Raw genomic sequence first — 12,915 nt, forward strand, 5'->3', positions numbered from 1 at the left:
TGAGATGATTAGATGGCGCATGCGCCGCGACCCTTTGTGTCACACAGGGGAATCTTAAAAGAAAGGCATGGATCACTGTCTGCAGCCATCCAGCCCAGGTACAACTTGCAGGTAGTATAGGCTTCAAAGGGAACAGCAGGATCAATGTGGCGCTGGCGGGACCAAGGCACACACAGCAGGAATGAGTAAAACCAAATTTAATGACCAAGATGCAACGTATTTCGCTGCGCATGCGCAGCGAAATACGTTGCATCTTGGTCATTAAATTTGGTTTTACTCGTTCCTGCTGTGTGTGCCTATGCCCGTCAGTGCCGTGTTGATCCAGCTGTTCTCTTTGAAGCCTATCCTACCTGCAAATCACACAGGGGACACTACGTTATGTAAGTGGACCAGGTCATGCCAGGTGACACTGAGGCCATTTATTACTGCTTTTTCAATTAAAAGATGCACTTTCAAGCATAACCGTCACATATTTCACTCACTAGGTCATGCAGATGCTATGCATGTCTTTTTTATGTGTCTAGCTTCTGTATTCGGCTCACATAGCCCTCCGTTCTGCTGCTTGCTCATTCTGACATCCACTGCTCAGGAGAGCTTGTGTCCAAGGCAAGCACTGAGCCCGCCCTTACTCATTGTGCTTTCACTTCCTCCCTGAGTCTGCTGTGATGTGCTGGGTCTCTTCATCCAATCACTGCAGGCTGCTCTGTAACCTCCTCCTCTCTGTTTTCATGCTGCAATCTGATAGGACAGGAGTGAGCACAGATGAGTGCTAGTCCCTTCCTCACTTCCTGGACATTGTCCCTGCCTGTTCTTCAGCTGGGACAAAGATGATGCTGCAGACAGACAGGGTTATGTTCTGAATTGTATGGGGACCCCTAGTGGTCTTTTCTTTTTATAAACCATGATCTCTATAAAAAGGAGATAACATTTTTTTAGGAACTAGAAAGGTTAAAGGAGTACTCCGGTGGAAAACTTTTTTTTTTTTTTTTAATCAACTGGTGCCAGAAAGTGAAACAGATTTGTAAATTACTTCTATTAAAAAATCTTAATCCTTCCAGTACTTATTAGCTGCTGAATACTACAGAGGAAATTGTTTTCTTTTGGAACACAGAGCTCTCTGCTGACATCATGAGCTTAGTGCTCTCTGTTGACACCTCTGTCCATTTTAAGAACTGTCCAGAGTAGGAGAAAATCCCCATAACAAACATATGCTGCTCTGGACAGTTCCTAAAATGGACAGAGATGTCAGCAGAGAGCACTGTGCTCATGATATCAACAGAGAGCTCTGTGTTTCAAAAAGAAAAGAATTTCCTCTGTAGTTTTCAGCAGCTAATAAGTTCTGGAAGGATTAAGATTTTTTTATAGAAGTAATTTAGAAATCTGTTTAACTTTCTGGCACTAGTTGATTAAAAAGAAAATGTTTTCCACCGGAGTAGCCCTTTAATGTTTTATCAAGATGCACAATATATGACATTTTTTTGACTCTGACAGTGCCCATTTAAGCTATAGTTGCTCATCAAGTACATATGTACATGGTGCTTTGCTTTTCTCTGATTTTGTGTTCAAGACATATGTTGTATAGTACAAAGGAGTCTGGTTACATAAAATGGCAATGCCAATAGCAATGCCTTAAAGGGGTATTCTGGCCAAAGACATCTTATCCCCTATCCAAAGGATTGGGGATAAGATGTCTGATCACGGGGGTCCCCCTCCATTCTCCCCCCGCCCGTGCGATCTCCGTGCAGCACCCACATCCTATGCAGGGCTGCGGCCCCAGTCTCTAGAGACGTGATGTCACGCCACACCCCCATGATGTCACACCACACCCACTAAAATGTCTTTAGCTGGAATACCCCTTTAAGATGATACAAAATGTAAATTTTTATTTCCACCTTTTAATAGAATCCTACTTTTCAGGTCTTTTCTTACACGGCCGATAAAGAAATTCGCACAGATGATTTGTGCCTGGACGTATCTCGACTAAACGGCCCAGTCATCATGCTCAAGTGTCATCACATGCGAGGTAACCAGCTCTGGGAGTATGACTCTGAGGTAAGTCGGCAGCTGGTCATATATGCGACTTATTGAACAGTTTTATTGCTGCTTAGATCCCGTATTAAGGGGAAATATCTTCACATTCATCAACCACTACTTCACATCATGTCTCCTATGGGAGTCGTCTACATTCCCAGCAGGCTAATTTCTGTAGACATAGGACATAAATAGTTAAAAAATGTTGCTATCGAAACATCACGCTTTGTCACATGAAATATCTGATGTCATGTGTCAGTAGCTCTTCAATAATACACGTGCAAATCACTCTGACAAAGCAAAGCAATGGTGGAAAGGTCAACAGGTCAGCAACCCAAGGCAGACAGCTACAGTATCTGCAGCCATGAATACCCCTGTAAACATAAAGCTACAAGCAGGAATTTATCTTAGGAGATGCATTATGAATATGATATTTTTGTAAAACTCCTTCCACTTTGTGTCTACAACCTGTGTAAACACCAAAGAAGAAAAACCCTACAACTAGGTAGGTTACTGTGCAATAGAAAAGGGGATTAATGCACAGGACTTTGGTAAAGTACAAAAGATATAAAACATATATCTTAAAGAATAGTAAGAAAGAAAAACAGTCAGGCACCAGAATGTAGCAGAGAACTAGATGGGTACAGACTCTGACAAAGCAAAGCGAAATATAAAGTATGCCTATGGCAGTGTGGATGAACAGCAAATAACAAGAGGGACTACCAGTAAACAATAGAACACCACACTGCTAAACAGGACATAAAAAGTATAGTAATATACACATAGATGCCAGACCATACCCACCAAACCCCAACGATCGTTTCGCTCACAATGTGCTTCCTCAGGGAGCCCCACTCCATGGATCTTGGTTGGTAGATCTTCTTCCAATGCACAAAATAGTAGAAATATTTCAATTATAATTATTAGTGGTGTGTTTTTTTTTAAATTACTTTAGATGCACAGGAACAATAAAAAAAAAAATGCTTGTAAATATACAACATACCGTAAATAAATGAATAATTAAAGTAACTAAATAAATAAAATTTTTATAATTAAATTAAATAATTAATTAGTTAAATAAATACATTACATAAAAAAATAATTAATAAATAAATTAAATGTAATAAGAACATTACATTTTATAAATACATTTATTAATACATAAATTGATAAATAAAAAAATAAATAAATAAAATAATAAGCAAAATAAACAAACCTAACTATACTAGAAGATACAGTCAGGGCAGGTAAATAAATAAATAAATTCAATAGATACAAAATTAAATAAAATAAGAACATACATAACTAATAAATAAAATAAATGAAAAACATAAAAAAAATAAACAAACATAACTATACTAGAAGATACAGTCTGTGCAGATAAATAAATACATTTAACAATAAATAAAAAAAACAAAAACATACCTAATAAATAAATAAACCATAAAAAAAAAAAAAAACACATAACTACACTTAAAGGGGTACTCCGGTGGAAAACTTTTTTTTTTTTTTTTTAATCAACTGGTGCCAGAAAGTTAAACAGATTTGTAAATGACTTCTATTTAAAAAAATCTGACTCCTTCCAGTACTTATTAGCTGCTGAATACTAAAGAGGAAATTATTTTCTTTTTGGAACACAGTTCTCTCTGCTGACATCACTAGCACAGTGCTCTCTGCTGACATCTCTGTCCATTTTAGGAACTGTCAAGAACAGCATATGTTTTTTATGGGGATTTCTCCTACTCTGGACAGTTCTTAAAATGGACAGAGATGTCAGCATAGAGCACTGTGGTCGTGATGTCAGCAGAGTGCTCTGTGTTCCAAAAAGAAAAGAATTTCCTCCGTAGTATTCAGGAGCTAATAAGTACTGGAAGGATTAAGATTTTTTAATAGAAGCAATTTACAAATCTGTTTAACTTTCTGGCACCAGTTGATTAAAAAACTGTGGCTCTTCAGATGTTGCAAAACTACAACTCCCAGCATGCCCGAACAGCCGCTGGCTGTCCGGGCATGCTGGGGGTTGTAGTTTTGCAATATCTGCGGGCCAAAGTTTGGAGGTCACTACTCTAATCAAGTATAATCCAATATTAGTTGTCATAGTATACAACATCTAATTATATTAAAAATGATATAATATAGCACATTATTAATACCTATAGTGCAACAATATTACAGCAGTAGAGCAAAACTAAAAGCCTCGCACAAGACTGTAATTTCATGTCTTCGTTTGTATTTTTCTCTTCTCTGTTGTCATGGTTTTAAAGATTAAAGCTGACCTTAATGTAAGGTCGTCCACTTTCTCCTCATGGCATTTGAGATAGCATTTAAGAAGACTAAAAGTTGTCCCATGAAAATAGATCTCTAGATAGATAGACATAGAACCGGGAATTTAAGCCGATGTGCGTTGTCATTTTTGGCCGCCAAGTGCCCATGATTGAAAGCTAACACAGTATTTCATCACTGCCTGTGATATACCGCTCTCTGTGAAATGTGCATTTCCACGGGTACGGGGTAGAACCTGCTCATACATCTGAATATTTGCATTTACATGACAATACATAAAGAGCTGCAAGGACCTGTGAACCCCTCCGAAGAAGCTTAAAGAGATTTTACTTTTTTTTTTCAAATCAACTGGCTCCAGAAAGTTAAACAGATTTGTAAATTACTTCTATTAAAAAAATAATTCTTCTAGTACTTATCAGCTGCTGAAGTTGAGTTGTTCTTTTCTGTCTGACAACAGGGCTCTCTGCTGACACCTCTGTCTGTCTCAGGAACTGTCCAGAGTAGGAGCAAATCCCTATAGTAAACCGCTCCTGCTCTGGGCAGTTCCCGAGACATACAGAGGTATCCGCAGAGAGCCCTGTTGTCAGACAGAAAAGAACAACTCAACTTCAGCAGCTAAGTACTGGAAGGATTTTGATTTTTTAATATAAGTACTTTACAAATCTGTTTAACTTTCTGGAGCCAGTTGATATGAAAAAAAAAAAATGTTTATTACTGGAATTCCCCTTTAAAACAAAGGGTATCTCATTGGTAGCTAATGCTGTTTTTTAAAGTTATAAAATCATGTTTTTTTTTCCAAGTTCATGCATGCCTCCTTTCTCCCCCACCCCTACTTGCTCTTCATGATTGATTTACAGTGTCATAAGCCCAACCCTAAACATCAATCATGCAGAGCATAGAAGGGTGGGGGAGGGAAAAGGCTTGCATGAACTAGGAGAGAAAAAATTATAAGAGACCGATATCCTTTGTTTGATCGCAGAAGAGAGAGATTGAGGAGGCACTCACAATTACGGTGCAGCAGGCTTCTTTATTGTTGGTGCGTGTGTGCAGCAACAGTGGGACGCCATCAGGAGTACACAGGTGTAGTGACAATTGTTTCAAGAGCCTTTTACGGGCATTTCTTCAGACTTCCTTCACTCCATTGTCATGGCAGGTAAATACACCTCCTGTGGTGACGTATGGTGTGCAGGGCGTAACTATAAGTAAGTTAAAATGACATTAAAAGCAAACACACATTGTGGACCACAAGCAGGTAAATATATAGTAACAAATATATTACAAAAACACACTTAAATCCAAATGATCATTTAAGCCCAGATTACCTTGGGCATTTGTTTCCGGGATAATTTTGGCTTCTCGCTACAAGAGCATTTTATGTCTGTCTGTTCCTTCCCTGGCAGTGATTCTTTCCAAGCCAAGGAAGGACAGGCAGCTGGCATCAACCTGATGTTCGTTTCTTATATGTGTAATGAGTCTCGGGCAACCCTTACCAGATTTCCCTGAGTGGATATGTTCCCTATAGCGTACAGTAACTGGATATATGGTACAACCAATATAGAACCGTTTACATATGCAAACTATAGCGTAAACTACGTAACTCGTGTGACAGCACATTGTATCTCTGAAGCAAAATGTTTTACCTCCAATAGACACATTACTGTCCTGACATATAAAATTACACCAGTTACATGTATTGCATTTGTAGTTTCCGGGTGACAAGGTTCTATTTAACCAATTGGTTTTTGTTCCAGAGTGGCGAAAACTACTTTGTACCAATTCATCTCTCAAGTTTCACTTTAGCATATTCTGATAAGTTGGCATCGTTCTGAACCAAAAACCAATTGTCATAAATAATTTTCTTGATTTTTTCGGCCAACGGGCTAAAATGAAATGAGAATGAAAAAACAACATCCTTACGTTGAGAATTGAGCTGAGACTTATCCTTTTTGTAGTTTTTTCTACCTTTTAAAAGGGTGGATCTATTTTGTTTCATCGCTCTATGTAGGGCCTTATCCAAGACAATCTCTGGGTAACCTTTTATAGCCAAGCGTCTTTTTAAATCTCTTGTTTGCATCAGGAAGTCCTCATCCCATCTATTCACCCTCCGCAGTCTCAAGAACTACCCGTAGGGTACTGCCTTTTTGACATAATCGGGATGATAACTCCCAAAATGCAAGAGAGAATTGCACACTGTTGGCTTCCAGAACCCTCTTGTGATCAAATTGCCCCCTTCTAAACTAATAAGAACGTTCAGAATTTCTAGTTCATAAGGACCCACTTTGCTGGTAAATTGTAGATTCACATCATTAGATGTATTCAGGACCGACACGAAGTCTGCAAAATTAGACACTGTTCAGTAATGAAACATGAGTTCTTTTCTTTTGTTCAAACCTTGGGGGGCTCTCGTCTGGAGCGTAAACTGCCAAAAAGCCATGTGGCTCAACAGTCTATGCTGCAGATCACCTCCGAGCATTTTCTGGACTATTTTTTCTATCACATACATTTTAAAATTGCTGACACTGGCATTGTGGTTTTCAAAAAAATGTAGCGAAGCCCCAGATTAGTTACAAATTACATTTGCATTGGTTGCATCATTGAGGTGTTCCCTGATTCTTACCTTTAATTTGCGGGTTGTGCACCCTACATATTTTAAGTCACAGGTCACACACTCAATGATGTAAACTGCATTTGTGGAATTACAATTCAGATGTTGCTTAATTTTGTAAGTGCGATTACCTGTTGCATCTGTGAATTCTTTACATAGGTGCGTTACTTCACAGGCTTTACATCGTATTGATCCACATTTGTAGAAGCCGACACAATCAAGCCACCTGTTCACATGTGGCCTTTCTGTTGTAACCAAACTTGGAGATAATTTATCCCTAAGTGTGGCAGCTCTTTTGGGTACCACCGCCAGTCCAGATGCCAGAATTCTGGACATTTTTTCCTCATCCTTAAGCAGATGTAAGTGTTTATGTATAATATTTTTTATGGTTCTAAACTGCGGACTGTAGGTGATAGCCAAAACAGGTTTGTTTGGGAGATTTTTTAGACCAATTGAAATTTTTTGTGTTTTTATTTTTGTCACCCTGTGGTTTTATTAGGTTTTGACAATTTTTGCAGTCCACAATTCTTTTTGCCTGGGTAAAATTTTCTATACTATAACCTTGTTTCAATAAACGATTTTCAAGATTTTTTGCTTCTTCTGAGTATTTTAATTGTGGAGTGCAATTTCGTTTTAATCTTGTTAATTCACCTATGGGTATGGCTAGAATAGTTTGTGGGGGATGATTGCTATCTGCCCTTAACACTGTATTTCCCAATATGGGTTTCCTAAATGTTTCAGTTTGAATGCATATGTCCGGAATCCCTGTTAGTACTATAGTTAGTACTATACTTGTATAGAGACTCTCTATATCAAGGGAAATTAGAATACAGTTAGAGGGTCAAGTTGAACTCTAGTGTCTGGAGGAATTCATTAGTATCCTTGACGAGGGAGGGTATCTCAGTAAGGAGGGGATGGAGAAGCCAGTCCACGAATTTTGAAATGGACTCTGTTGGAGTCCCCACAATGGAGACAATGGGTGGGGACTCTAACGTTTTGTGTACTTTCGGCAGGAGATACCAATTAGCTATTTTGGGATTTTAGGGGAACAATCTCTCTGGCATCTTTTTAAATAGAATATTTTTTTCAGTGTATGTACGTAGGAAGGACTGTAGTTTACCGGAGGACCTATTGAGGGGACTTTTAGACAGTTTACAATAAAACCTACCTGTAATGGCTGAGGTAGGTGGATCCCTTGACCTGTGAGGAAGATGGCTTGGGCCATACCAGGGAGCGGAGTCTAAGGTGCCACTGGTTTTCACAAGAGCCCGCCGCAAAGCGGGATGGACTTGTTGTGGCAGGCGGCACCCAGGTTGTTACCCCTGAGACGACTCATCTTCACAGGCAGCAGAGGTATAACGAGGCACAGGAAGGAAGAGACTCAGACGTAATCAGGACTGGCAGGAGGTCAGGGCAGGTGGAAATGAAACAAGGTCAGTAAATGTAGCAAGGGATCAGATACACGGCAAGGCAAGACACAATATAATGCTTTCTCTTGGCAACTAGGGCACAAAGATCCGGGCAGGAAAGAGGAGGAAGTGCCAGAACTAAATAGGGTAAGTTTGGGACATGCACCAGTTATTGGTGCACTGGCCCTATAAATTTTGAAAAGCCAGCACACTTCCCCTAGGAGGTGGGGACGTGTGCGCCGGCAGAGACGGACAGGAGAAGAGGAACAGAGGGGGGCTCGCAAGCGAGCACGCTCTGCAACGTGAGGAGAAGGTCCAGCGGAACCAGAAGAGGACGAGGCGGGAGGTAAGCGGCAGTCCAGGGTTCGCAAACCGCGGGACTGCCGGGAGCAGAGGGCAGAGCCCTAACACTACCATCTTCTGGTTGCCTGTTTGCCTCTTTCATGTAGTAATCTTTTTTCATAATAACCATGGTACCCCTTTATCACTTTTTTTTATAACAATGTCTTCTCTTTTCTTCAGTTTTTCTAGCGCTAATTTTTATGATCTTAGGGTAGTTAAGTGCTTTAACTTTTTCCAGCACTCGCTGCTGGAACAGATCCAGGCCACTGCCCAGTTACCACGAGCAAATTCCGGAACTGGTCAGACATCTGTGGAGGGAACAGGATAATTTTCCAAAGCTTCTAGGCCCTCAAGTTCTGCCTGTGGGGCTTCTTTGAATACACTAAAACCTAAGGGGCCAATACTAACTGGAACTTCTACCTCCATCCTTTGTTGCTTATTAAGATTTTTATTGTGTGAAAATAATTTTTTTAGGTTTATCTTAAAAAGGTCGACCTCAAAGCTGGTGTAGTCAAACTCCTCGATAAGACAATAATTTAGACCTTTTTTTTTTTTTTTTTAGAAGAGTCTCAGTGTCCTTATCAATAATTACATCCGATAGATTGATGAAGTCAGATTGTCCTCAGGAGTATAAGCTTTGCTATCGGTTACTTCCAAGACACTTTCTCGCGTTTGGAGCTTCCTCCACTGTTTGCCCCTTTGCGTGTGGTCCCTTCTCGTCCTCCACCTAAAGGGACATCGGTGCCTGCAGACTCAGCAGCTATCATGCCTGTTCTTGTATCACCAGTGGCAATGGGATTACCCCCAAAACGGTTGGCGTTACTTTGCTCATCTGTGCCACTGGACTCAGAGTCTGTTATCCAGTAGTCAGTTCTTTTATTAGGATTACTGAAGGCAGTCTAAAGAAACGCCCGGAAGGGGCATGAAACAATTGTCACTACACCTGTGTACTCCTGATGGCATCCCGCTGTTGCTGTACCTACATGCACCGACAATAATGAAGCCTGCTGCATTGTAATCGTGAGTGCCTCCTCAATCTCTTTCTTCTGTGAGTGACTGTCTATGTTATGCTTCCGAGGATTGAGCAGCTCGATCAGTGCTAATAGGTACCTGCTTGCCTGCAGTTTTCAGAAGGTTTGCTGATTCATTGAGCTTGCAAGATATTCATTGTATGAGAGATGCCAGTGCCGGTATTCTCTCTCTCCCAGTGTGTTTTATAATTTGTTTGATGTCTCTGTTTGCAGCCAATCAGCTTTCTAGGCATGCTGGTGTGGTGATCTTGGGGGATGTAGAGTGAACAGGGGTGTGGCAGAGTAGTGTTGCAGGGTATAGCATTAACCCTTGATTGTCGTGATGCCAGGGTGAGGGCTTCCTCTAGATATATATGCCTACTGCCACCCGTCCCAAGAACGATAGGGAGGAATAAAGGATTGTCCAAAGCCGGAATTGTAATAAACTTGAAAGTACTTTACTGCAGATTTTATGCAGGGTGAATAACAAACAGTCTTTTGCAAGAGGACCGGGACTTGGGCTCCTCACAGGTTGGCTGGGACTTTGAGGTAAAATAAGCTTTGATTTTGCTGTACGCTGTTCCATTGAATTTAGGGGTATGTTTAGGTTCAGTAGTCAGTAGTCACATAAGATTGATGAGATTTGAGCTGGATTAACTCATGGTTTAACCAGGTGCTGAAGTGGTAGGCTTCAAGCCTAGATTGTCTTGTCACTGCGATAACAGATCTGCTTACTTTGAGATCCCAAGGGAAAGAGAGCAGGAGCAAAAGAGAGCGATTATTGGATACAACACCCTTATATACTGAAGGGGCAGGATCAAAGCTTATTGGTCCCCAAACCTGTCAGTCCTAGTACAAAGCATTATGGTACATCACATGACCTAATCATATGACCTAAAGGTCCTTGACCCTTAGCATAACACAATTATTAACAATCATATAACCTTAGGTCCTGTACATGTATTTACACTATACTATATATTAAATATATACATTTTTAATGACATTAGGAGGTAACTAGGGGTTTACCCACCAGGAAAGCCCTACCAGCATGGAGGAACTCTGATTGTGGAGACTTACGACAAAGGTACGGGACAAAGTCCAGTACCGGGACACCACACTGGAAGTTGTAATTTTGAAACAGCTGGAGTCACACTGTTTAGAAAACACTGTTGTAGATTTTGGGAATGTGTATTAGATAAATAGAGCTTTAAAAAAAAATTTCATATGTTGTTTAGTAGGCAAATCATTTAAGGCAAGTCCAATGGACAAAGCAGATTTCTGTCAGTCACAATAAATCATTTAACCAGAAAGGCACAAGCTGTCAATCAGATTGATGTCATATTAAATCTATGTTAAGGATACACTTAAACCAGCATGGGCATAAAGAAGAGAACTGCTACATATTATGCAGTTAATGAGCCCCAATAAGAAGAGTCTTAATTTTTCTGGGCTCATTTAATTTAGATATATTCCATTTTTAATACCTTGTTAGGGACATTAGGATTGTAAACTATTAGAAAACCTTTGCTGCTTTTTTCCAGAAACAGTACAGAGATGCACATCTAAACTAATAAGAGGCATGGGACATCTTAGTTATGCAAAAAGATTAAAATAATTATATTCTTTAAGGCATTAAACGGGGGATATAATTAACTTATTTAGGTATCTAAATGGCCCATGCTAGAAATATGGGGAAAAACTGTTCCAGGTAACCCCCTTCCCCAAAAGACAAGGGGGCACTTTGTCCATTTGGAGAAAATAATGTTTAGACTCCAGTGGTTACAATCCTTCTTTACTATAAGAGTAGTGAATTTATGGAACAGTCTACCTCAGGAACTGGCCACAGCAGGAACAGTTGAGGGCTTCAAACCAGGATTAGATACATTCCTATAACAAAATTACATTAATTACAAAATTACATTAATTACAAAAATATAGAATCCCTTCCCCTTCATTCACCCATACCACTTCTATTTACCTCCTTGGTTAAACTTGATGGACATGTGTCTTTTTTGAACCGTACTAACTGTGTAACTATGTAACGCCACACCTGTCGCTGGGTTGTGATAGAAAGAAAACATTTTCATTTTTTTTAAAATGTTTTTTATATTTCTGTACAACCTATATAACCCATTAAAGGGGTAGTCTGCCCCTAGAAAGCTTATCCCCAAAAGATAGGGGATAAGATGTCTGATCTCGGGGTCCCGCTGCTGGCACCCTTGCGATCTCGATTTGTTTAGAATGCTGGGAGTGGGCGGTGGGAGTCGGGATGTCATTGCTACGCCCATCGTGATGTCACTCCATGCCTCCTCAATGCAAGTCAATGGGAGGTAGCGTGGTGGCCACCACGCCCCCTCCCATAGACTTGTATTGAGGGGGGTGTGTCATTACATCATGAGGATCATGGCCGTGACGTTACAACCCCCGCCGCCAATATATTCTGAATTTTTTTCTGACAATTTTGTTTTATTCTGTGTTTCAAACCAAATCGATATTCATGTCTACATGCTTTTCTATTATTGTACTGCTTTTAAAAAAAGTCAAACTTTTTTAACATGATTAGTATGCTTAAAGTTGCTCTATTCTTACCCCTATAATTTTCTTATTTTTCTGTATACGGGACTGTATAATTTTTTGCAGCATGGTCTTTACTTTTTATCGGTACCACTTTTGCGTATATGCGACTTTTTGATCACTTCTTATTCCATTTTTTCTTGAATGCGATGTCACCATAAATTGGCTTTTGTATTTTTTTATGTTTACGTCATTCACCATACAGGATTGTAGACAGGATTGTAGATATGTATTTTAATAGTTAGACTATGCCAACTGTGTTGATTTATTTTTTGCTTTACATTTTTTTGTCAAATTGAAAATTGCCAAAGGAGGGTGATTTCAATATCTACTACTATTTCTACAATTGCTGTTACTGTTCATTTCTATGCATTGGCATAGCACTGATCAGTAATATCAGCAATCCTCTTGTACAGCCTCCCAGAAGGCAGGGGGGGAGACATCCGTGCACCATTTTCACTCATCGGCTCCTTGCAGTTGCCATGCAGTGGTCTGATGAGTGTTACTAAGCACAGGCAGGGCCGGCGTTAAGACGGGGCAAACCGGACCCCCATCCCCCAGGGGGCTCCCTGTGGGCCGCCACTGAGCAGCTCGCAGGCAAGATCTTTTCGGGACACAAGGATGTCTCGGTTACCTTTCTGCGACCCCACATTAACTT

General features: G+C 40.1%; 1 protein-coding gene across 8 annotated transcripts in view; it reads left to right on the forward strand.

Annotated features, from left to right (window-relative positions):
• Positions 1-12,915, forward strand: part of GALNT13 (polypeptide N-acetylgalactosaminyltransferase 13) — a 354,352-nt gene that overhangs the window by 304,783 nt on the left and 36,654 nt on the right. For all 8 annotated transcript variants that reach the window (XR_008847277.1, XR_008847278.1, XM_056536509.1 and 5 more), the window contains exon 10: positions 1,918-2,052. Coding sequence is in view for 6 of the 8 variants with exons in the window: in XM_056536509.1 (XP_056392484.1) it covers positions 1,918-2,052 (135 nt within the window). In the remaining 2 variants the exon portion in view is untranslated. The remainder of the gene's footprint in view (positions 1-1,917; positions 2,053-12,915) is intronic.

This window comes from Hyla sarda, chromosome 8 (genome assembly GCF_029499605.1).
Source record: "Hyla sarda isolate aHylSar1 chromosome 8, aHylSar1.hap1, whole genome shotgun sequence".
NCBI classification, from domain to species: domain Eukaryota; kingdom Metazoa; phylum Chordata; class Amphibia; order Anura; family Hylidae; genus Hyla; species Hyla sarda.